This window comes from Durio zibethinus, chromosome 12, assembly GCF_047325235.1.
Source record: "Durio zibethinus cultivar Kanyao isolate XHJ-2024 chromosome 12, ASM4732523v1, whole genome shotgun sequence".
In the NCBI taxonomy this organism is placed as follows: domain Eukaryota; kingdom Viridiplantae; phylum Streptophyta; class Magnoliopsida; order Malvales; family Malvaceae; genus Durio; species Durio zibethinus.
Window position 1 is genome coordinate 24,033,334 of NC_143173.1, and position 26,615 is coordinate 24,059,948.

General features: G+C 31.5%; 2 protein-coding genes, 1 non-coding gene and 1 pseudogene across 4 annotated transcripts; 3 read left to right on the top strand and 1 right to left on the bottom strand.

The window, feature by feature from the left end:
* Nucleotides 1-1,506: 1,506 nt before the first annotated feature.
* LOC149515904 (uncharacterized) lies at nucleotides 1,507-6,722 on the top strand (annotated as a pseudogene). Its single transcript, XR_016326155.1, has 9 exons — nucleotides 1,507-1,767; nucleotides 1,943-2,365; nucleotides 2,742-2,894; nucleotides 2,982-3,222; nucleotides 3,682-4,622; nucleotides 4,710-5,050; nucleotides 5,308-5,562; nucleotides 5,658-5,863; nucleotides 5,970-6,722. The product of XR_016326155.1 is annotated as an uncharacterized LOC149515904 (transcript).
* Nucleotides 6,723-7,021: 299 nt separating this feature from the next.
* Nucleotides 7,022-7,101, top strand: TRNAL-UAG (transfer RNA leucine (anticodon UAG)). Its single transcript has one exon. It is a non-coding gene; the product is annotated as a tRNA-Leu (tRNA).
* A 347-nt stretch (nucleotides 7,102-7,448) lies between these two features.
* Nucleotides 7,449-9,183, top strand: LOC111296040 (small ribosomal subunit protein uS11z-like). Its single transcript, XM_022890051.2, has 6 exons — nucleotides 7,449-7,599; nucleotides 7,935-8,054; nucleotides 8,138-8,183; nucleotides 8,479-8,564; nucleotides 8,678-8,807; nucleotides 8,900-9,183. The coding sequence occupies exons 1-6, from the start codon at nucleotides 7,597-7,599 to the stop codon at nucleotides 8,965-8,967; spliced, it is 453 nt and encodes a 150-aa protein (XP_022745786.1). The 5' UTR covers nucleotides 7,449-7,596; the 3' UTR covers nucleotides 8,968-9,183.
* Nucleotides 9,184-23,241: 14,058 nt separating this feature from the next.
* LOC111296038 (1-aminocyclopropane-1-carboxylate oxidase homolog 4-like) lies at nucleotides 23,242-24,761 on the bottom strand. The gene is made up of 2 exons (XM_022890049.2): nucleotides 23,770-24,761; nucleotides 23,242-23,633 (listed from the first exon to the last, which is right to left on the bottom strand). The coding sequence occupies exons 1-2, from the start codon at nucleotides 24,658-24,660 to the stop codon at nucleotides 23,382-23,384; spliced, it is 1,143 nt and encodes a 380-aa protein (XP_022745784.2). The 5' UTR covers nucleotides 24,661-24,761; the 3' UTR covers nucleotides 23,242-23,381.
* Between the last annotated feature and the right edge of the window lie 1,854 nt (nucleotides 24,762-26,615).

A 26,615-nucleotide genomic window follows, 5' to 3' on the forward strand; every position in this document is an offset into this window, starting at 1 on the left:
CAAGAACTAAGTCTGTTTTTCACTTTTTCCACTAATCCTCTATAATTTTGCTTGGAAGGCAGTGATGAGTGTACTGGAAATCCAAGATAAGTTCCAAAATCCCAACAGTGCTGCATTCCAGTAATAGTGCCAAAGTCGACTATCAAGCGTTTTGAAACATTTGATGATGTAAAGAATTTTGATTTCCCAAAATTCATTTTCTGACCTAAAAAAGCACAGAATCTCCTTAAATGGTCACCATAATTGTGCATTGTTCAGTCAAGCTTCCGCAAGCAAATCATCACAAAGAAAACATGTGAGAACTGAGGACCACCTTTAGATAGCGTAATCGGATTCCAACTTTTGTCACACACTGCTGCCTGCTACATGTAGTTCACCGGTTTGGCATAATTAAAGGGCTGGGTTGGATGAAGTGGTATGAAGGAAGATGCTAATTAGCTCATCAAGAAAGTACACAAAATGATGTGGATGATGTGGAACGGCTGTATGAACAATAAGCAAGCAAGGAAATACATTGCTACTAGTCACTGTTATGCGTTAACAGTGTCCAAGTTTCTTCACCGTTTTGAGGAATGATTTGGCTTTTTGGAGGTCATTGATTGGTTGCAAAAATCCAACTTCCAACTTTCCATATGAGCAGAGCATGGAGGACTAGCAATAATAAAAAAAGATTCCTAACAAACCCCTGTTCCGCCATTAAAATCCCCACACTAACGGCCAAAGGAAAAAAATGCAAAAACTTTGGAAGAGTCTTCCAGCCTTTTCTGTTTCTTTTCTTTAATGCATGCTGATATGCATTCTCCATTTACATATAATGTAACTCCCCTTTAGCTTGTATTTTTTTTTCTTTTTTGGCTGCAATGATGCCACTTTCAGGCAGACTTGAGTGGCTGACCTGTTGTCGTTTTTTAAGCCCCCATTTTTACTTCTTTGATTGTACTTTGTTAGCATATTACTGTCTTTCCATTTACATTTCAAGTTCTAAGCCCTCACATACACTTAAGCCTTGTTCTTTTACATTTTAACGAATGGAATTTCAATCTTTGTTTTCAGTTTTGTTTCAGTTTGGTTTTCTTGTGTTTTTCTGCCATGTTTGCTTTGTTTTCATCTTATCTTGGCTTGAGAAGGATAATCCAAGGAAGTACCCATCTTCAGAAATCATGCAAGGGGCCAAAATTACATGATTTACTTATTCCGAATTGGTTGACAAGAAAGAAACCTATTCCATCATTTCTCATTTCTTTGAATAACCTGAAAAAAAAAATAATAATACATTGCCAATGAGAATAAGTGTAGGTGATATTGCCAACTCCATTGTCTTATTGTGAATGCATTGGTTTCTTCATGCAGAAGCAATGATGTTATAGCTCTCGAACAAAATATAAGGTAAAGAACGAAATTGTGCATCCAGTTACTTCCTCAGGGTCAGTTTTTTCATTGCTCATGAGATAAGCCAACAGATATTGCTAGAAGCTCCTGAAACTTTTAGTTCTGCGTTTCAAAGAAATGCAGAAACCAGCAGATTCAAAACAAATGCTTTTTGATGGAGAAGATGGATATGATGCTGTTGTTGTGGGGTCTGGATATGGTGGTTCTGTTGCTGCATGTCGGTTGTCAATGGCATGGATCAAGGTATGCTTGGTTGAGAAGGGCCGAAAATGGGAAGCTAAGGATTTTCCAACAGACAGTTTCAAGATCATGTCAGCTGTGAGGATGGAGAGTCAGAACTTAGCTGTCAGCTTTGGCCCAATGGATGCTTTGTTTCAGGTCAGTCTCCCTTTCCACACAATGGAGGATATTTTAATAGAAAGACTGTGTATCTGTACTTAGGGAAGACGATCATTTTTCATTGTTATGACATGAGTTTGAATCCTGTTAAAGTCATATTTTGATTTGATTATAGTATGAATAAAATTGTGATGATTTATCTATGACATCATAGGTTTATGAACAATATGATTCACTGGCAGCAGCAGCTTGTGGACTTGGTGGGGGTTCACTAGTGAATGCAGGAGCAATGCTGCCAACACCAGTTCGTACTCGAAGAAATTCAAAATGGCCAAAGGAATGGGAATGGGACTGGGATAGTTGTGAAGCTTCTGCTGCTACCATGATGAGAATACAAAGTGTTCTTCTCCGGTTCCCCATTGCCAAAATTATGAAGGAAATCGATGTCGGGGAGGTAGAAGAAATGGTTCAGGATTCAATGAAGCTAAGTATGAATTTTGATCTTGAAGAGTCCCCACCCAGATTACCAAAAAATAAAAATCTGGATATCTGCATAGCCCGTGGAAATTGTCTAGCTGGGTGTCCTTATAATGACAAGAATTCTACTGACAAAAATTACCATGCATCAGCTGTTTAGGCATATTATCTTTAACTTGATGCGTTGTTTTAATTTAACAGGTTTATTTCTTTATTTTCTTTGGTTGCATTATTGTTAACTGTGAAATGCTTTCAGTTGCTTATATGATTTCAAGCTGAAAAATTCAAATGCATGTCAAAAAGACAACAAGTGTAGGTCAGCTGGCCAATTTAAGGGGTTTTTACTATGTTGAATCTGAAACTTGATTATGGATCATTGTTTATGATGATGATAGTCTGAATTCTTGTAAAGGGTTATTATTGAGAATACTTTGTTGTTTCATATTTTGTAAAAAGCCTGTGACAGTCAACATCATGTCCAAATGGAGCCATGTTCTCATGCTTTTCTGATAAAAGTAGAACTTCTTGTGATGCAGGCAGGATGCAACGCTAAAACAGAGTGTGAAGTTCAGTATGTAGTTAAAATCCATATGAAACAGGCCATGAAGGTGGAGTTGGTGGAAAAAGAAGGTGGCTTGTTTTCATAAATGAGATTGATTGTATAAAAGCTGATTTTGTGATCCTGTCAGGTATGAAGCAATAGTGAAATAATTTGATATACCTTCAAATTTTTGTTTTCAAAACCTTATGGGAAGCTTCAATTTCATGCTCCACAGCGGGAGTTCTTGGCACAACTGCAATACTTTCAAATCACAAATGAGAGGATTAAAACTCTCAGAGTCACTTGGGTCTGGATTCAGCTGTAATGGAAATACTGTTGCTTATCTTGCTGGGAGCAGTGGACCTTTGCATGCTTATGGACTAGACAAAAAGCAACTGTCGAAGACACCTATTCAAGCACGGCCTGGGCCATCCATCTCTTCATCTTACACTTCTTCATTGGGTTTCACAATCCAGGTTCAATATTTTGCCATGCCGAGAAACTTAACTTGTGTTGATTCCACATTAGAATTTAGCTCTTGCCATGGCACTGGCCCTTCTACTGTCTTGCTGGCTTTCTATATGGAAAGAGAGAAAGAGAATCAGCTAAAAAAATACTGCAGGATGGTAGTGTCATGTGTTCTGGATGGGCATTTTTGGTTTCAATTCAACCATCTAAAATTTTTTTCCTTCATCTACTATTACAATAAATTGTGTACTGGCCACATCGTGATTCATACTCTTTTGACATGTCCATTCACTGGTAGCTTCAAGTTAGGCTGGTTGATTGGTTTGTGTTAGCAACTCATATTGATTTTGTCAAGGTAAGAGCTGCGTACGCATACCTGTAATTTAGACTCTTCTGAAACTGCCTTTTCTTTCTTCTTTATCTCCTCATTTCATTCATTCATTGTCCTTTTTTTTTTTTTTGTGCATAGTGCTGTACTTCCTACTGCTTATCCCTACATGTTGTTTAAAGGAATTGTAACATATGGATGGCCAACTGGTTACTGGTTCTTTCGTGGCATTATAGATAAGCTGAAACATCTCATAGGTTCTAAGTCGAGCCAAGCAATGGTGCTCGTGCAATGGGACATGATAAGAGTGATGGGAAAATTATATTAGACAAGGAAACAGATAAACTTTGCTTCAGTCCACCCCATGACCCTTTGCTGGTGAGAAAAATTGAGGCCTTTCAAAAGATTACCAAGAAATTAGGTGGAATTCTCTTCATGTCCAAGTGCCTAAGCACATCAGTACATCTTCTAGGTGGGTGCAATGCATCATCAGATTTTTCAGATGGTGTTTGCAATCCAAATGGTCAGATTTTTGATCCAGAGGCCCCTGGTCTAGTGCACTAGAGCCTCTATGTTTGCGATGCTTCTTTAATTCCGTGCTCTGTTGGTGTAAACCCATCTCTTACCATTGCAGCAGCCGCTGAGCATGTAAGTAAGCACCTTATGAAGGATACTCTCAGTTGTAAGAGTAAAAATTGTATAGATTTTGCTTCTAAAGTGGTTGACCAAAATCCATATACAGAAATACATGATAATTTGAAGAGCAGAGAGAAATCATATGTGTCTCTCAAAGAAATCATGAGGGGTTATGTGGGGGGGTATGCCATGTACAGCTTTTCTCAGAATAAGGATAAACTTGCAGAATGAGAACAGCTGTGATGATTGGAATTCGGTTATGAGAAAATCCTGTTCAACTTTAAAGGGGAAAGTTGGATGTTATGTTGTGTTCGGAGCCATTGAGAAGGATAAGTTGCATGTTATAGATGGGGAAATAGACATGCTTGAAGTAGATTACAAAACCCCTTACACACAATATATGCACTATCGCCTTCTCCTCGCTGCTGCTTCTGGTTCAAGGTACAATAAGGCATCCATTTGCATTCCTTTTAATTCTCTCTTCTTTCATTTTTTTTTTCTAAAAAAATTTGTACCATTAATTAAATGCGGTTATTTTGAGGGAAAGAAGATAATGAATCCTTATCTTTGTGCACTATATTGTTGGAGGGAGACAACAACATTGTATGTGACATTCAAAAAGCTTGATGGCAACTTTGCCGGGGAAGTAGGGTTGAACTTAAAAGGAGAGCTTAGAATTTCCACGATTGAATTGCTGAAAAGCATCGTTAGCCTTGAAGGAAACAGAAAAGGAAGATTTATTTATCTTTTCTCATTGAGTCTCCTTAGAACTTGTATTTTACAAATACCATAAGAAAGTCACAAAAAGTATACCCTGACAGATTCTTGCAACAATTCTTATCCTGCGAGCACTTTCTATGAAGTAAAAACAGGTAGGCAGGAATCCAAACTCGACGTTAAAGATTGTTAGAATTTGCAACTGATTCTTGCTTGCAAGTGATGTGAATGAGGAAAAAGACTTTTTAACAGTGTCAGTTTTATATAAACAAAGGAAGAAAATATTTTGCACTGTAATTTGGAGAAGATTCAAAATTAATACACTGAATTCAGTATTTTTTGGTTGTTTGTTTTGTTTTATTATTAACAGGTTATAAGTTATAATTTTGATTACTTACTCTATATGATGCAGAAGATGGATATACCATCAACTGTAGGCAGTGGAACTGCAGTCAAAGTGGATGGAAATCAAGGAAGAAAAGCACCTGGTTCTTCTACTTAATGGACATTCCGCTGAGAGTTTGTCTGCCAACAGAACCAAATGAATTGATCAGGACTTTACTGGCAGAATGGCATGAAATGTGGTTACTGCAATCAAGAGTTCATGTATCGAATCCCTCAAACAACTTCACTATTGAAGATATTGGAAGATATGATATACCTGCTGGTAAAAAAATTACAAAAAGCTGTAGATGAGATCAGATACTCATAGATCTAATTGATTTCTGAGTGATAACATTTTTCTTCTACTTTTCTTTGTAGTAATGGACAAGATCTGTGAATTCCATGGTCCAAGCATGAAGGTACATGTAGTTGCACACTGTGTTGGAGGCTTGTCCATTCACATAGCTCTCATGGGAGGGCATATCTCTGCAAATCAAATTGCTTCTTTATGTTGCACCAACTCTTCGATGTTCTTCAAGCTTACTACTTTGGCCACGGTCAAAATGTGGCTTCCCTTGGTTCCCGTAAGTTTTCCTCTTAATGAAAAAGTATATATGGTTTGGTACAAATAAATGTCAACTTGATCTTGCTTGGGCCTTATACTTCCATCTAACTCCGGTCAACCTGCAGATGTCAATGGCTTTGCTGGGCAAGAACAAAATCCTGCCTCTGTTAGAGACATCAAAGGCCAGTTTGGGGCATCGGCTCCTAATGTGTATAGCCCGTTGGCTACCTCGCTATGAGAGATGCACTTGCAGTGAATGTGAGGTCTTTTCTGGAGTATTCGGCAATGCATTCTGGCATCAAAACATAACCCCCACAATGCATCTCTGGTTAAAGAAGCAAAGCACAACAAAGCTTCCCATGGCAGCCTTTCCTCACCTCAGGAAAATCTGCAAGTCTAGATTCATTGTGGATAGCAAGGGAAATAACTCATATTTGATTCATCCAGAGAGAATGGCCCTCTTAACGCTATATATCTCCGGTGGACGAAGTACTCTTGTGACTCCAGAAACTTCTTTTTTAGCTAACAAGTATATGAAGTTGCACCAACCTGGTTTTAGACATGAAGGGGTTGTTGTCAATGGTTTTGGGTACTCAGATTTACTGATTGGTGAAGAGTCTCCCAAAGAAGTTTTCCCCCACATAACGTTATCTGAAGAAGGGAAAAATATTGTGATGATTCCCAAGGAAAAGAAAGGCAGCAAAGATGCCTTGGATTGGGCTACTGATCCTTACCAAGGATATGGAGGATCTGAAAGTTGTTGGTTTTCACCTTTGGTGGTCGTTTTCTTGGTTTTAGTTTTAGTTTTTATGTTGTTATCATCATTCATATGATTTTTCCACTACCGTAACAAGGAATTTTGCTGTTTGATTAGGAAAAGAAAGAGGTGTTTATTATTTTGAAGTTCAGTAAATCTTTTTTTGGAATCTTTCATGTTGAATAAAACAAATTCATTTTTTTAATAAAAAAAGGAATAGATCAAAATTTTTATAGATTTTCGTGAACTCAATAGTAATCATTGAGCTTTTAGAATCCAGAGACTAATTGTCAGTTCCAATTTAGGTGATGTGCCCAACTTGTCTGTGAATGAAACTTATTGACTCGATTACTCTTGATGGTCATTAAGATCTTGCATATATATCCTGATATATATGTTATATAGTGACCTTGGTAAGAAGACAGTTTGGCCGAGTGGTCTAAGGCGCCAGATTTAGGCTCTGGTCCGAAAGGGCGTGGGTTCAAATCCCACAGCTGTCATGTTTTTTCTTTTTATTTGATCTGGCAGCCATTACAGAGCAAGGAAGAAGCAAGAGATGCTAGAGAGGTTCCAAAATGGCTTGACTCATTAGAAACAAACAAGTAATCTCTTAACTCGCTTCCTTAACTTACCAGTTCCCACTTGACTCATCCCCATTCCCCACTCCAAGCCCTAGCTTTATTGGAGATGTCGTATTGCGCTTTGTTGGAGCGCCCTCCGAAAGGACTGGAGATAGCAATTGCACGTGCTGATAATAGTGACCGGTGGGACGCACACGCACGCCAATTTGACTCGAAAGGACGTATTTACCCTCGAGTCAATGCCTAACCTCTCAATGGCCTTTTCGTCATTTAAAGTTAGGGTTATCAAAACCCTAACTATAAAGTGGTAGTAACTGATATATATTAGCATTTCTTCGATAGCTAGAGTCGTCATCAGCAAAAGCGCTCTCAAGCAACCCTAGTTTCACGTTCTCTCTCGGTCTTCCTGAAGCCATGGTAAGTCTCTCTTTGCAAATATTTCGATCTCGATGTTCAGCTAAATCGTTTGGTAGCAGAGAAAATAGTGTAGGATTTGGGTATAGAAAATAGAAATAAAAAGACTGGAATTTTACTAGTGCTTTATCTTAGTCTGGAAATGGGAAAGTTCAAATTGAAATAATTTACTAACTAGATTAGATTTAACCTTGTATTCTCTGTCGCTGGTGTTTTTTTGAGATCCAATTGGAGCCATGGGGGCTTTTTCAGTTTTGCTATTATGAGGACAGATTTATTGATTGACTTAGGTGTAAATAGGATGTCTGACGTTTTCGTTGATTTGTGTTATTTTGTAGTCAAGGAGAAAGGTTAGGGAGCCCAAGGAGGAGAATACTAACCTTGGACCTGCTGTGCGAGAGGGCGAGCATGTGTTTGGGGTGGCTCACATATTTGCTTCATTTAACGACACATTTATCGTAAGTGATAACCTCTTCTGTTTACATTGAATTTTTTTTTCTGGTACTTCATTCCGTTTGAAATGCTATCATTGAATTTGCAGCATGTGACTGATTTGTCAGGAAGGGAAACAATGGTTCGCATTACTGGTATGGTTTATGACTGTCTGTAGAAAATGGTTTCTTTTTCTATCTTGGGCTTTTGGTGTTATTGCCATCTCTAGATTTTTAAAGTCGTTTTAGGTGGTTTTTAATACTTCAACCATCTAACTCTGAAGTTGGATTTTTCAAAGGAAGCTGACTAGTATTTCAAGAGCCATATGTAACTTTATAATAGAAAATGTTAATTAAACATTGCAACATGTGTTGATATTTATGTCCCAGCTCGGAGTTATTTCTATGAAGAGTATTTTTCTAACTTATTCCTTGCATTTTCCAAATGTAGGTGGTATGAAGGTGAAAGCTGATAGGGATGAGTCTTCCCCTTATGCAGCCATGCTTGCAGCACAAGATGTTGCTCAACGCTGCAAGGTCTTATAGCTTACAGTCTGAATTGTCATGCAATACATATTTATATGTAGTGAACTTATGCCTATTATTGTCCAAAAAAAAAACTTTCTCTTTTTCATGTTTGTTATCTGCAGGAGTTGGGTATTACTGCCCTTCATATAAAGCTACGAGCTACTGGAGGGAACAAGACCAAGACACCCGGTCCTGGTGCCCAATCAGCGCTTAGAGCTCTTGCTCGTTCAGGCATGAAAATTGGCCGCATAGGTACAATTCTTTCATATTATTTCTCACAGTTTTATTATGTCCATTCACGTCAACTCTTGTAAACTTGACATGTAACCTTCCTTTCTTCTCAGAGGATGTTACCCCCATTCCCACTGACAGTACCCGTAGAAAGGGTGGCAGACGCGGAAGAAGGCTGTGATTCTTTGCATCATTTCTATTACTCAGCTGCTGCTTGCTATGCTTGGAGTTCTCTTTCATGTTTAAACAATTTTCTGTTTAGATTAAAGGTTGTTGCCCTGTTCCTCTAGTTACACATTTGTAGTTCCAGAATGGATTTTGATCTTAATTGACAGAGACAAAAGTTGTGCAACTCTTTAATCCACCTTTGGAGATAAGCTTGTATTGTTCTTGGTAAGCTTGTATTGTTCTTGGTTTTCCTTGAGGAGTTATATTGTGGTTATGGCAGATAAGAACTTCCTGCTTTTGTTTGATGGCTGTGGGGTGCCAGTCTTGAGATAAAATGCTTGCCCATGTCATAGTTTTTCAGCCCTTGATGTTCCCCTGAACTTCGGGGCAATAGGGCATCAGTATTATTGGCAGCTTTAATTGACTTTGTAGCTAATGCCTCGTCCTTTAGTATGAATTTTTCTTGCCATCGATATTGGTGGTGGATTTCATTGAAAGCAATAGATTTTAATTTCGGAGCTAGAGAATGTGATTCGTTTAGCCTGATTGACAAATTAAGAGGGTCAGGCTTATTTCAAATAAACAGATGAATATTTATATTCTTTATTGTGTCACTTTGGGCTTAAATTGAATCACAGAATTTTCTGTAATTAAAAAAAAAGCATGGTTTCTCCATTTTAATTTCATGTTGAAAATAGCAAATCCATATATTTGACCTAATAACGGCAAGACAATGAGTCTCGAGGTCGAGAGCAGCGATACCAGTGACAATGTCAAAGCCAAGATCCAGGACAAGGAAGGTAACTTCCCCCGATGCTCTTCCTTACCAAATTTTCATCTGATTTCATCTTAAAATCACAAATTGACGTAAGAAAGTTTTGACTTTGATGAACTAACAGGAATCCCACCGGACCAACAACGTCTCATCTTCGCTGGAAAACAGCTTGAAGATGGCCGTACCTTGGCTGACTACAATATTCAGAAAGGTTTCTCTTTTGGGTTTCTTTTTTAAAATAATATCTTTGTTCTTGATTTGATTAAGATAGTTAACTGAGATTTTCGTTTCTGGGTTTTTTCCTTTCGATGTAGAATCAACGCTTCATCTTGTTTTGAGGTTAGTGGAATTATTGAGCCTTCATTGATGACTTTGGCTCGCAAATACAACCAAAGACTAAATGATTAGCAATAAGTGTGGAGATTCACATTCAACCTATAAAGTATTATTCATTTTAATTATAATGTCTCACAATTTTATCTCATAAAAAACGTTTCACAAGTTTGGGATTAAGTCTCTACATATATATAATTTATTATTCATACATTTTTTCGATGTAAGATTGGGAGCGTTATAATAAGTTCTTCAAAAAATATTTATGTCACGCCCCGAAATCAAGACACAACATAATCATATTACCTTGAAGTAAACCTCAAAATAATACGAAATTTTTTTTCTTAACAATTCTAAAATTTTTCAATAAAACAATATACTAAGCAAAATTTGTATCTTTAATCCAACTGATGATATATTTTTATACATCCAAATACAAACTATATAAAATACAAAAATATCTCATAAGATTTCATTGGCCAACATTTTCTCCAATGACTAAGTATTTTTTTCATTTCATCTTCTAATTTCTCGCAAGACTAACCAAACTTATCACTTATTCATTTGTAAAAAAATAATAATAATAAAAGAGAATGAGCAAATCATAGCTCAGTAAGTATAGGCTCACACACTTTATCGAATCAAACATCATTTTCATATATATCATATAGATCATTCAAAACATTCATCAAATAATAATGTCAAAATATTTCAAGATCATTATTTCATCAAACATTTCGTAAATTCATAAATCAATATCAAAACATGTCAATTCATTAATTATAAATCACAAAACATGATCAAATACATATTTCATATACATCATGGATCAATGTTTAAAATCATCATAAATCATCATTATTATTCTTTTATCATTAGTTACGGTCACTGCTATAACCCGTGACATTGATCGTATCGATAATTTCATCCTCATGATCATTGTTAACTATTATAATCCGTTAACTAGGGCCTTATGCTAACTACTATTACCTGTTAGCCAGGATCGTAGAACTAGTTTTAATGTTGATGATCCCACTTCTTAAGGACGTAAAAACGTAGCTATCATAAAATCGTTATTTAAACGTAAATCATTTTCTCATTTCATTCGTAAGTATGATCCATCATTTACATAGCAAAAACACAAAATAATCATATGCTTGATTCTATTTTCATACATCGAAAATAATAAAGTAAAACATTCATTTAGAAACATACATATAGACATAGATTTGAAAATAAACAAAATGTGTGAGATTCTATTTACTTCCTTCTGATTCTACCACCTAATTTTTTTTCCTAAATAATTAATGGCCTATTCAAGATCATTTCAACACATTAGAATTTAATCAACCCTTTTTGAGATCATTTATACAAAAATCCACTAAGTTACACAAGAGTTAACTCAACTAATTAATACTGGTAGCCTGACCTCTTTTCATTAAAACAATCATATCTCAATATATCCAAATCAAAATTAAGATCTCTTTAAGCGTTAGAAACTAGACTTGATAAGCCTTCTAACCATATATGGCCCACCTCGTAATTTCTTGTAGATTAATTATAAAAATTTTTGCAATCCATGTCAGATGCTACTACTAGGCAGCCTATATACCTTCTATAAAAAATATGTATTTATTCATAAGGAACTCCAAATTCAATTCTACTTGTTTCATTAGAAAGTAGACTCAATAAGCTTTCCAAACATATATGGATTAACCTATAAATCCTTGTATAAAAATTAAGACAATTTTTGTAATTCAACCCTGATGTTGCTACCTTATAGTTTGTATATCCTTAAGTAAAAATTAGACAACTCTCCATAGAAAACTTGGATTTGACTTCCATTTGTTTCATTAAAAAGTAGATTCAACAAGCTTTCCAACGATATATAATAATCACAGCAATAATCTATCCATTAATACAAAATTTTATTTTAATTCATTATTACATATTACAACATTTCATCCAAAAATAAAAATTTTCTTTTAATCTTTAAAAAAACTCAAATCTCTACTTTCAGCCTTTAAACTCCATTCAATAATCATCAATAAATATTAAGAACATGAAATAAACAAAGCACAGTAATTTACCCAGATAGATCATGAAGATTAATGAAAGTTTTATAATTTTTTCTTGGTTTTGCTCTCAAAACTTCAACTCCAAATAATAGCAATCAATTTGATTTTTTTCTTAAATAAAAAGGGCAATACTCATATTTAGGGGATTAACTTGATTGTATCATCTGATTTTGAATCGTCAACTTGATTTTTCATATTCTCTAACCCTAAGGAAGATGAGAAAAAAAAAACTTACATTTCTTTTTTGGTTCTCGATAGCTAGGTTTTCTTTCATTTAATAACTCAGTCCTTTTTTCTTTTACTAATTAGTCTCTTAATAAATTGATGGGCTTTGGTATTAGTCTAGCCCAATTATTATTTGGGCTGGAGTATCACATTCTCCCCTCCTTATAAAAAGTTTCATCCTCGAAACTTGATTTACATCCACATCTCATTCTTCTATTTTTGCAATCATATCTCTTACTGTATGATTGTTTCATTAAACTTTGACAAAAGTAATAATTTTACCTAAAAACTTGTTCTTTCCAATCAACCATTCGAAAAAGATATTTTCAATATGTTAAAAATCATATCATCTTAAATTTTTAAATATTCATATCCAATCACATAGCTTCTATTAAGATATTCTCTTAACATTGATTCATCATGTACACTAGACATAAAAGGTGATAGTATTCTTTATTTTGAACTTCTTTCACTTTACCAAGAATGTCAAATATCCTTACATAACACAAACTTAACTTTTTTTACTTTATAATCCTCGTAATGAGTTTAAATGATTAACCACTTGAAGCTATAAATTTTATCTCCAAATTCTGATATAACTCTTTTGCTTACTTTAAACCATTGCTTAATCAACCAAAATTTATTAGCCATTTTGTTTCATAAATTCAAGAACCAAAAGTTTTTTCTTACTCATTTTTATCCCAATAAGTTTGAGATTTAGATCTATTTTCATACAAAACTTCAAAATGAATCATTGAATGTTTATCTTATAACTATTGCTACATAAAAAAAAAAAAAATTTCTCTTCAAGTCACAAGATAAGCACTGCTTGAAAGAATGTCCATCAACAATAAAGCTCTAAAACTAGAAGGAGCACAAAATATTCTTATCCCAAAATCTGTTAGTCTTTATTTATTAAAGATTGATCACTTTCTCAACTAATAATAGCACAACAATTTAAAACTTAAATCAAATCAGGCTTCCACTACGTACTCTGATATTTTCTTTCAATAAATTCAAACAAATTAACTTTTATAACATTATTTTGTAACAAGAAAAGCATGTGTCCACAAAATTCCTTGTAATCTGCTTCACACCATGTGTTCATAACAATAACAATCTTGAATAACAATATCAACAAATCATTTGTCACCAAAAATATATCATATAGTACTTTAATTTTCTTTTCTTCTCCACCAATAATATGAAACTTTTTATCAATTAACCATTATAAAACATATGAAATTGATACAATAGATCATATTCATAAATTTACACCATATAAATTCAAACATAAATATCTAGTTATCAAAGTTGTCTCCAATTTTGAATATTGTTTTTTCTGATTTAATATACCAATTATCATATAAGAATTGATTCTTCGTAATCCCCAAAAACATCATAATGTCTCAAATTTTCTTTTACCAAATTTATTGCTATGATCTTTAAGTCATAGTCAAAGCCTATGCATCGTAATCCATAAGTAAAATTCTCTTATAGAATTTAAACAATAAAAAACTTCAAATACTTGAATTCACTCCAAAAGTATAATTATGAACAATAGCCAAATGCATCACATTATTTCAAAAGCTTTTTTTTTCAAACTTCTCTAAAATCGAATACATGCTCAGCATCACCAAATACACAAAATCATCACTTGTAAGATTTTAACCAATATTTTGCCCTTGTAAGATTTTAAACAATAATTCTTAGCCAAAACATATATATATTTTTTATAAATCGATTACTCCTTCAAAACCAACTTCCTTACTAAATTATCTAGATAACCACAACTTTAATTTTATTCACAAATTTAATTCATTGCTAAGTACACAGCCTTGTACCACAATAGACAATGTTCTCCATAAATATAAAATTCAAAGAAATCCAATAGTATACTTCAATTAGAAACTATAACCACAAATTAATCACTTTAACCATTAAAAAAAAATCAGTACAACCCAAATAAGAATTTAATGAACAAACTTCAAATTAGTTATACAAATGTCCAACTCAAATCTTAAATACTTTCTCAATAAAAATGTAGAACCAAATCAAGTGAATATCTTCCTTTACGAATATTAAACTATTTACCGCAATTATAACATTTCAAACTAAATCCATCAAAATAAATTCTCAAACATTATAATCCATAAATAATTACTTCAAAATTTCAACATATCATTTCATTCCAACTCCGATATTCTGTACTTTTAATGCCAACAATATACACTCATATTCCAATCTTAATCCATGATCAAGGATTTACTTAACACTTATCAAATAATTTCAAAACCTCATTAAGTCGAAAGTCTTTTCTCAAACTCATAAGATCTCCAATGATCAAATCGTTCTCCTAAATAATCATTTAACTCATAAAATATGTTTCATTATAAGTCACATCAAAAATCTCTTCAACTTATAAAATCGCATTATATCAAAGTAATTACACTTTTTCTTAACTACAAGATCCAAAAATAAAATAAATATCAACCAAAATAATTACACCAAGAATTCATTAAATCATTGATTCTTCAAAATTCATTGAAACTTTAACTATTCTAAAAATTCATCGCATCATTTACTTATACTCACCATTATAGTCTATAGATCCAACTTGTATCTTTGGGAAATCATCACATTATCCAAAGATCATCATCTAAATTCTTAAAAATCTTCACATAGTATATAAATCATAACTGTGCTCATAGAATATCTCTTTCAATCCAAGGATCATAAGCTACATTATTGAAAAATCATCGTTAATCTAATTATCATAATCTAACTTCTTAGAGAGCTCCAAAGATCATAATCGTAATTCTTTAAAAAAATCTTTAAAATCATACTATAAGCTCTTTAACATCTCACAATGTTTAAAGATCATAACCTGAACTCTTAGAAATTTTTTAAGAAATATAACTTAGGCTTTTAAAGAAAATATCATCATAATCTATAAATCATAATCTAACTCTTAAAAATTCTTTAAAGATCGCAACCTAAGCTCTGATACCACTTTGTGGAGACCGGCACCCAACCTGCAAGGTATTGTTCGCTTTGGTCTGAAGGTCTCGTGATTTTATCTTACAAAAGACGTCTCACAAGTTTAGGATTAAGTCTCTACATATATATCATTCCTTATCCACACATCTTTTTGATATGAGATTAGGGCGTTCCAGCTAGGGATTCAAATAACGGTTTGATAGCGGAATAGCAGTCGTAAAATTACGGTAGCGCCGCCCTCCACCACCGTTAGTAGATAAAAAGCGGTTGAAAAATTTATTCACAGTAAAAACGGAGAGTAACGGTTGTAAAATAATGGCATAATAGGCAATAGCGGCAATAATGGACCGTTATTATCGTTATTCCATTTTTTTACTCACGGATCTAATAGTTCTAACAAAAAAATAAAATTTTAAGCCTGCAAAATAAAACAACAAACCTGCAAAAGTAAAAGTAAAAGCCAAATCAAAAAATAAAGCTCACAATCTCAGATCTTTATCATCAAAATAAATTTTAAAACGAGCTAAAAAACAGATCAATTATTTCAAGTTTCAACTTCAACTATTTAATCGACATTTTCGGCATTCAAATTCAAATCAGCCTTAAGTTTTCAATCAACATTCAAGATCAAATAAGGTAAGAAAAAAAAAGTTAAATTATCTTTTTTTTTGTAAAATTTTTGTAAAATGATCTGTTGTGTCTTGTGAGAGTTTGAAAAATGAACGAGATATCTATAGATACTAGGCAAGTCAATAAGTGATAGTGATAAAAGGATGTGAGAGAAAATGAGAGATGAAAAAAAAAGAGATAAGAAGAAATTTTTTAAAAGCCAAAGAAGGCAACACGAAGAAGAAGATGAACAGAAAAAAATAACGTTTCTAGAAGGGTCTGTCGTTTGCTAGAAAGAATTAAAAAAATTTGATATATTAGGCACGTGGGGAGAGATTGGATGGGGTGGGGAGGATTAGGTATGGTGGGGCGTTGGGGGGAAGGTGGGGAGGGATTGGGTGTGGTGGGATGTTGGGAGGGAAGGTGGAAAGAGATTGATGGGGGTGGGGAGGGATTGGGTGTGGTAGGGTGTTTGGAGGGTGGGATTGAATTTTTTATTTAATTTTGTAATTAATTTTTGAAATTTTTTTAGATAAAATTTAATTAGTGGTTTTGAAAATTTATAATTAAAAAAAGATATTAATAATTTAATATAATATATAGAGATTTTAAATGAAAAATTTTGATAAATTTTTTTGTATAAGTTAGATGAAAAATAATTAAAATTAAATATTATATTTTGATTGTGTTATATACTAATTTATAATTTTGTATATGAATTTTAATTTTTTTTGTTGTTTTGATATTTATATTATTGTCAATTCTTTTGATATTATATTAATTCTTGTTATTTTTGTGTAATTATTGAAGATTGTGTTTATTATATAATTATTAAAAGTTATTTGTGATAAAAAAATTTATATCAATTAGTGTATCAAAAGAATTAAGTTACTTAACAAATTTAGTATTTTATGATCTATTACTCGTATTAAGATTAAAAACTAAAACATAAAAAATATAGGTTTGAAAATTTTATTAAAATATAAGTTTGAAAACTTTTAATTTTTGAAATTTTTTTAGATAAAATCTAATTAGAGGGATTGAAGATTTATAATTAAAAAAAAAATAAGAGATTAATAATTTAATATGATATACATAAAGATTGTAGATGAAAATTATTGATAAATTTTTTATATAAGTTAGACAAAAATTAATTAAAATTAAATATTATATTTTGATTGTGTTAGATATTAATTTATAATTTTGTATATGAAATTTAATAATTTTTTTGTTGTTTTGATATTTATATTATTGTCAATTCTTTTGATATTAGATTAATTCTTATTATTTTTGTGTAATTATTGAAGATTGTATTTATTATATAATTATTTGAAGTTATTTGTGATAAAAAAATTAATATCAATTAGTGCATCAAAAAGATTAAGTTATTTAATAATATTCTTAAGATTAAAAACTAAAAATTAAAAAATTTAGCGTAAAATCAATTTTTAATGATGTAATAAGTAATATTAATATTTCTAAATATAAGTTTATTTTGTTTTTATACAAAATAGTAAGTATGTCACCACGTGAAGAGTTTTCGAGTAAAAGAGTAGAAGGCGCTCCAAGTGATGATATAGGTTGGCATTTTGAAACACCTGTACCAAATACAAGAGGAAATGTTTCATGTAAACTTTGTGATAAAGTTGTAAAAGGAGGAATAACACGTTTCAAAGAACACATTGCTCATAAAACTAGCAATGTTGCACCATGCCCCAACGTTACTGGTATGTTATGTTTTTTTAATTTCTTTGAAAATATTATTGTTAATTTCTTAATAAAAATTATAAAATTACATAAGCATGTGCAACTAATTTTCTCTTTTTTTTTTAACTATATTATTAATAGGTATAGTAAAAGAAAGTATGATGAAACTCCTTCAAGAAAGTAAATAAAAAAAAACTGACAACAAAAGGAGAAAAAATAAATTTTTATCACAGTTAAGAGGGGAAGATGATTATGAAAAATTTATTGATGAAGACATTACTACTAGACAAGCCGTGCGAGATAGTATCCAATCATAACATGAGTGGCACAGAATACAACTATTCAGACAAAGAACTAGTGGTTGGAGTAACATATATGAAGAAGGACGAAGCTCTCATGGTTCAGTTACTGAATATTTTAAAGAAAGAACAAGGAAATCAACTCTAAATGAGTCTGAATTTTCATTAAGAGGAGCTATTCCTGAATTGGTTAAAAGTAAAAGTTCAAAACAACCAAAAGTAAGTGATTCATTTCTAAAGACATTAAGAAGAAAAACAGGTGAATCAGTATCAAAATTTTTTATATATGATCGACTTCTTTTTCAATTAGCAAATTCTTCATGGTTGCATAATTTAATTTCTGTGACAGCAGAAGTTGGCCAACATGTAAGACTTTCAACACCTTATGAGATCTCAGATGTGTATTTAGAGTTTGAGTATCAACAAGTTCATGAATGGGTTAATGGATTAAAAGCTTATTAGAATGAATTGGGTGTCACTTTGATGTGTGATGGTTGGACCAATAGTTTGAATCAAATGCATATCATTAATTTCCTTGTTTACTGTAGTAAATGGACTATTTTTTGAAAATCTGTAGATGTCTCAAGTATTCATAGTAGAGATACAAACTTTTACTACAGATTATTAGATGAAGTTATGGAAGAAATTAAAGAAAAATACATTGTTTAAATAGTCACTGATAACGAGGTAGCACTTAAGGCCGCAGAAAAAAGACTAATGGAGAAGAGAAAACATTTGTATTGGATAGCATGTTCAGCTCATTGTTTAGACTTGTGCCTTGAAGATATTGAAAGAAAAAAAAATGTGGCAAAGGTTTTGGATGATGCAAAGAAAGTGACTTGTTTTATATACAATCACATTTAGACTGTTAATTTGATGAAGAAATATACACAAGGGAAGCAAATACTTCATCTTGCTCTTACCTGATTTGCCACTCATTTCATACAATTAGAAGAAATAATGAGGCAAAAGTAAAGTTTGAAAGAGATGTTCAATTCAAAGGTTAGTACTTAGTAATTAGTACAACTATTTAAATATAGCATCTTTTTATGATATTATTATTTTAAAATATTAATTTAAAATATATTACTCTAAAAATTTATTGATGAATGTATAGGAATTTAAAGATTCAAAATGGGGATAACAAAAATCAGGACCTGCTTATGAAGTCAAAAAAATCATTTTGGAAAAAAATTTTTGGAAAAAAGCAGGCGATATAATAAAAGTTTATGAGCCTTTGATAAAAGTGTTGCGCCTTGTGGATGGTGATGAAAAACCAACAATGGTCTTTATTTACGAGGCTGTGGATAGAGCTAAACAAGCAATTCAACAAACTTGTCGTTATTCTACTGAATATGAAAAGATTATTGACAATAGATGAAGTTTCATGCACTCTGACTTGCATTCAGCTGGTAAGTAAACCAAGAATATATATGGTATTTAAAAAATATGTTTATTTTTTATACTTAAAATCTTATATATTTATTTTTTATTACTTTAATATAATATTGTTATAAATTATGTTTAGGTTACTATCTAAATCCACAATTTCAATTTAGAGTGGAACATTCTGCAAATGTATTTAAAGAAATATTAGAAGGTATAAAAGCAGTTATTGAAATATTAGAACATTCGATAGATACTCAAATTAGAATGATTAATCAGGTTAGTATTTAATATTATTTTATAACTTTAACATTTATTTTATGCATTAAAAATTAAATTATTATTTATTTATTTATTTATTATTATATTTTCAATCGATGTAGTTGTTATTATTTCGAGACAAGCATGAAACATTTGATAGTCCACAAGCACAAAGAGCTTGGAAGCAAATGAATCTAGGTAAATAGTAAGTTAAATAATTATAATTTATTTATATTATTTAATTATATAGCCCATTGAAATTTAATTTAAATAATTTTATACAGCTGAGTGATGGATGATATATGGCATTTGTGTTCCTGAATTACAAAAACTAGCAATCAAAGTCTTAGTCAAACAACATCTGCATCAAATTATGAACGTAATTGGAGCACATTTAGCTATATTCACACCAAAGTAAGAAACAGATTGAAGTTTGAAAGACTCCAGAAACTAGTATATACCTATTATAACAATAGGTTGAGGATGAGACATCAAAAAAGAATGAGCATTGATGAAATAAATAATAGTTTTAATCCTATTAGCCTTGACCATATTTTTTAAGATGATGATCCACTAACAGAATGGTTGCAAGAGAAAAAAAATTCTCTATTAGATGGTCAAAACTCTGATTGGTTACCTGCAGATAATTCTGATAATGAAATGAATGTTGAACGATCACGTCAATCTCAAGAAAAGAATGTGTCTCATTTAAGTTCAAGTCTAACACCAAGTCAGAGTGATGATGGTGGTGGTTTAAGTTCAGATGATGATGGTGATGGAGATGGTAATTGTGATGGTGATGGTGCGAATTTTGGTGATAATATGGATACAAATCGACCTTACAGCCAACTTGGAGGAGAATTTGGGCTTGCTGCTACTGGTGAACTTTTCATTAATATGACAGAATACGAAAGAAATCCATTTGCTGAATCTAGTCAGGATCAAAGTGCACGTACAGTTCGATCAAAAGGAAAAGCGAAGAAGCACCACTATGAAATTTCTAGAGGTTCTTCATCTTCAGGTGAAAAATCAAATTCTAGTAACTTTGAGTATAGTGAATCATCTGCTAGTACTGAAAGACATTACTATCCATCAGAACAACATAATTTTCAACCTCCTCATGGTTATCCACCTCCATATGGTTATTATCCACCTCAAATGTATCCTCCACCTCCTAAAATATATCCTCCACCTCAAATGTATCAGTTACCACAAATGTACCCTCCACCATAAATGTATCATCTTCAAATATATCTTCCACCTCAAATGTATCAAGAACAAAGGCTTCAGGGATGGAGATGGAGTCAACTTGGCTCTTAAAGTGAAGATAGAGAATCTGAGCCTCCTCGTCATTCTACCATGTGGTAAATTTGAAATATGTATCAATAATTGTAGTTGATGGAATTTGAATTTATTATATTTTTAAGTTTGTAATTTTATTAAATTAAATGCTTGGTATTTAACATATTATGTTTTGTTAATATTTAATTTGTCTAGAATTAATATTGAATATGAACTTGGCCAAGAAAAATTTTATGGATAAACCAAATATGAATGCTTTTTATAATCTAAATAAAATTGTGAATAATTTTTTTAGAAAATAAAAAACATAGTGTCATAAACTATTTTTAAAATAATTGAATAAGAGTTTTTATAATTATAATTATAATTATTATATTTTATAATAAATTATGCAAAAAAAAAAAATTACGATCGTGATGACCGCAGTGACCGCAATTATCTTCGTTATATCCAAAAATGCGACAAATGTTACGTGACCGAAAACGTGATCGCGAACACTATTTAAATCCCTGGTTACAACAAGTAAGTTTCTTTTCTTTTCTTTGTTTTATTTTATATCTATGCTTTTGTTTTTTGTAATGGAGTTCTGACTTGACCTCTAAGGTTTATTTGAAATGGGATAGAGGTCATACGACGTCCCAACAATGATTATAACCATTCTTTTAGTTTGTCAGCTGATCTAATGTTCTTGGCAGTTGATTTTCAAGAATGACAAAATGAAAAGCTGCAGGAAATTAATTCCCGTTTCCATATTCGGTAGTAGTAAAAAATGAAGATACAAATTGAACCCTCTTTTCCAGTAAAGAGCGGAAAGGAAGGCATCCTAGTTCCCAAAATTAAAGGTCCCATTCTTTAACTTTGTGAACTGGTCTAAACTTTACTTGCCGGTGTTGATTTTCTAGGGTGGCACATGATAATTGATTTTTTTTTCTTTTTGGTATTTGAATATGTGAGGATTTGATTGTGATCATTGAAGTCAAGATTTTTGCACTCTATTAATAAACCACATGACTGTTGGGCAAAAATTGATGCTTTGCTTCTTGTTTATGGGTGTCTTTACAAATCTCAAGGCAGGTTTTTTTTTATCTAATAATTTTGAGATTTGTTTAAGAACTCTTAGTGAGGTGTTGTTATGGAGATTGGTGTTTTATATAATCAAAGGATTTGACTGATAACTTGAAGGATCTAGTGACAGGAAATACCTAACTGGTATGCGCTGGTTGCTGCTTTGCTTTATTATTGTGTATTACGTTATAAGTTGCATCTTCGTGTAAAGCTATTAATATTTGCCAATGTGCATTGTGCATCATTGAAAATAATTTGTCAACTAATTTTTTATTTGCTAGGTGTTATGCTCGTCTGCATCCAAGAGCTGTGAACTGTCGCAAAAAGAAGTGTGGTCATAGCAATCAGGTTTGTATATATCCTGTATTTGGGTTCTGGTAGGTTGATCTTCTGAATTTCCTTTTGTTGCTATGAACAAAATATCCCTTTCTGTTGTTGCAGTTGAGCCCAAGAAGAAGACCAAGTAAACATGACTCTGGTTATCTCGTATGCTTTAAAGGAATTGGAAAATTTTCCATTTAGTTTTTGCTGTTCTATTTTGTTGAAATTTGATATCTGTGTTTGGCAGTTGATGAAGAATTTGAGTTAAATTGAGGTTCCAATATATGTTTGACTATTTGAATTGCTCTGATCTTCACAAAATGTTGATATCATGGTTTCAATTGATGAAATCTTTGGGCAGTTGATGAAGTCTTTTTTTCTTTTTTCTTTTCTATTTTAAATACTAATTTTCTTTCGGATTGGGCTAGCAAGCAATATAAATATATGAACGGCACGAGAGAAAAGGAGTCTCTAGCACTCACATTGAGTTTCCTGATTTTTAATATTAAAAAATAAAATAATCATAAAATATAATTTTAAATATTCAAGAAATATATATATATATATATAGATATACATCGAAATTAATTTCAATTCAGCATATTTCGTAGTTTCTTCTTGCTGACTTGAGATTTGGTTTAGACTTTTGAGGCAATGTTTAGAAAAATACCAAAAATAAAAAAGGTACCAATTCCATTAATATTTGACAATCTGTGCTTGTCGTAATGAAATTGTCTGGCAGCACGCAGTATTCAACAGATCACATCACTGCAGATTCTGACAAATTAATTGTTGATTGTAACCCTCAGATTTTCCTTTCTGATTTTGATAAAGACAAAAAAAAAAAAAAGCCATTTTGTTCAAGCAAAATAACCTAACTGATCAGGCAAATCTTACAGGAAAAAATGAAAGAGATGAAGCTGCCATTATCGAATAGAAAAGAAAATCATTCTTATTCATTAATTTCATTAGGATGATCATAAAGAAAAGCAGCAATCAAGAATTGCTATGGGTGTGGCATGTGCTTACAATATTCTTATTTTCTAAGTGATTTGATTCAAAGCGCTTAAAGCTTAAGCTTACCGACCAGGGACTTGCTGTCCAGTCCTTTGCTGTAAAAGTTATTAACAAAATCAGCCTTGGTGAATTGACGATAACGAGGTGGTTTCTCTGCTGACACCAACTCTGGCAAAGGTCCATACCCAGATTCTTCCCATTTGCTAAAATTCAGAAACTCGACCACTGAGATTCGTGGCTCTTCGCATGAATTAGCTCGAACTCGATGCTGAACACTGTTGTATTCACCATTGGAAATGATCTGCATGCGCTCCAATTCAAGAAAATCAATTCAAACTACTAAATTGAACTTGATCTGATCTTCTGCTTCTGATTATTAATTCTTTAAACCCTCAAATAGTAAATTAAGAAAAAGTTGTCGATAATTTTATACTCACCTGAAGCAAGTCGGCGATGTTTATTATCAATGCTCCAGGAAGGGGCTTCACATCCACCCATTCTTCTCCATGTTTCACTTGCAACCCTGAAACCTGGTTCTGAAGCAAAACTGTTAGGGTAGCTGGATCTGTATGTGGGGTGAGCCCTAATGTGAGATTAGGTTGAGGACAATACGGGTAGTAGACACCCACAAAAACCCTCTCACCGGAAAGGGTCATGTCCTTAAACTTGCTAGATTCTAATCCTATCCCTTCACACAACAGCTCCATCACATCTTCGGCAACTTTCTTGGCGCAACAGTCCCATTCAAGTGACTCTTTTCTCAATATCTCTGGTATATCTTCGACCTTTGCACTTTGTTCTTTTGGTGACATCCAAATCTGAAGATAGTCATGCCAGGTAGCTGCTTTGGCACGATACAGATCGTTATTGCTGGAATAAAGCATGCTACTTCTCTCTTCACGGCTATAGTACTTAGCCTTGATTTCTTTCGGCTGTTCGTGAAATGATTTGACTGCTTGAATAGTCTCCTCCAGCAATGAAACAGGGATTCCATGGTTGATTACTTGGAAGAAACCCCATTCACTGGCTGCTTCTTTGATTTGCTGAACGAGTTTGGGACGGTGAGCTTGTGAGGTAATGTTTTCCAGGTCGATTACAGGGATGCTAGTGTTTGTTTGATAAGGATTAAGAGTGGAAAGAGTTTCAAGTGGTTGTATAAAAATTTTGGGAATGGAAGCTATGCCTGAATCTACCAAGCCCTTGACTCCAACTTTGGACTGATCAAATTCTTTAATATCTTTCATCCGATCTTCATTTGAAGTAATTACACCAGTAGTAGCAGCTGCCATTTTCTTGAATCTGTTTGTTTCCAAGGATTTCTGTTTCATACAATTTTTTCACTCCGTCGTTGAGATATAAATTATATGGGGAAAATAATAATGTTTTTGGAACCATCTTTGTAGAAAAATGGGGAAGAAGATTGAACACCTAATCTGCTTTGTCACAAAAAAAAAAAAAAAAAAAAAACCATTGCGTATGTTTCGTTTCAAAAGTCAATTAAGTAAAAGCACGAGCAGATGAAAAGTAAAAGATTTCGGTGATGGAACTCCGTATAAAATTTGCTAGATTTCGCGTAATTTTAATTATAATATAATAATTATAAGTGATATCTTAAAAGTTTACCGAACAATTCGTGCCTATTTTTCACAAAATTTTAACAAAATTATTTGAGTATCTTAATATTAAATTTTTTAAATTGCATGATTTTTAATATTAAAAAACTAAAAAAATAAAATAACTTTAAAATTAAAAAAAATAACAGTTTTAAATATAAAAAAATTTTAATTTTGAGATATTTAAAAAAACGAACAGGATATATATATATATGTATATGTTATACAGTTTATTAATTTTGTGAGCATCACTATCTTAATTTTGTTTAAAGAGTTAAAAATCTTTACTTTTAATATATCAAATAATTTTTGATAAAAAAATCAAATATACTATCAATAAAATTTTTTAATTTTATAAATAAAATTAAAAATAATGATACATATCTCTTAATATATATTTTAAAAAATAAAAAAATTAATTTAAAAAAACTATATATATATTTATATATTCATCATCTTAATCCCATTACAATCAATGTATCAAATAATACCTTTTATTTTAATTGTAGTCCATTAGTTTGTTTTTGTCCATCGGTCATAGCTGGGAGTTGGTGCCGCTGCTGCCATTTTTTGACCAGCACACCACTTTCTGACAATTGTCAATGAATACAGAAATTAAGCTATGGCAATTTATTTATAAATAGATAAAGTTATGTTTAAGAAAACTGTCAAATGCTATAATATTGGAAGAGGACATCACTCCAACTTGGGAATCAAATTGATATTTGGGGGATTAACATGAAGGCTAATGGGAAAATTTTATTTACTCCTTTGAAATATTTATTGAAAAGGAAATGGCAATGGATTAGATATATGTTATTTTTGAAACATTCGTATTCAATTTTATTTAATATTTATAATGTATATTCAATTCATTTAAGTTTAATATTATTATTTAAATTTAAATTTAGTTAAATAAATATTATCCATTTAAATATTTAAATTTGTAAAAATATTTATTTATTTAAATTTTTTGTCAAAATATAAGATAAATAAAATTTTAATTTAAAATTTAAAATTACTTTTAATTAATAATAAATAAAAATTATTTTTTAATGCTCAAAATATTTTAAAAATATAAAATTATATATTTTACATATATAAACAAATAATAAATTTGAATACATATTCAAATATTCATTTTTATTTATTAAAACATAAATATATACGGATATTATATATTCATAGAACTAGATTATAACTCGTGCGATGTATGAAATAATTTTATTTATTTAATATAAATATATATATATACAAATTAGTTTCTTTATAAAATTATATTCAAATCTTTAAAACTCATAACATATATAAAATTTATATATATTAACTTGTCATTAAAAAATAAACATTTTAAAAACAATAAAAAGAAAAAAATTATGTCTTTCCTTTGGATATTTTTGTTTACCATAATACTTATATACATGTTAAATTATATCAAATAAAAATAAATTATGTCTTTCAAAAAAATAAAAATAAATATTATTAAATGATAAATTAAATAATAAAAGAAATATTAACACATTTTCACTTTAGTAATCTTGAGTAAATTATTATCCAAAATATAAAAAATGTTAAAAAATATTTTTAAAAAAATAAATTGAAAAAAATTATTTTTTCATAAGAATGAAACTGTAACATCAATAAAATATATCTTAAAAAAATTATAAACA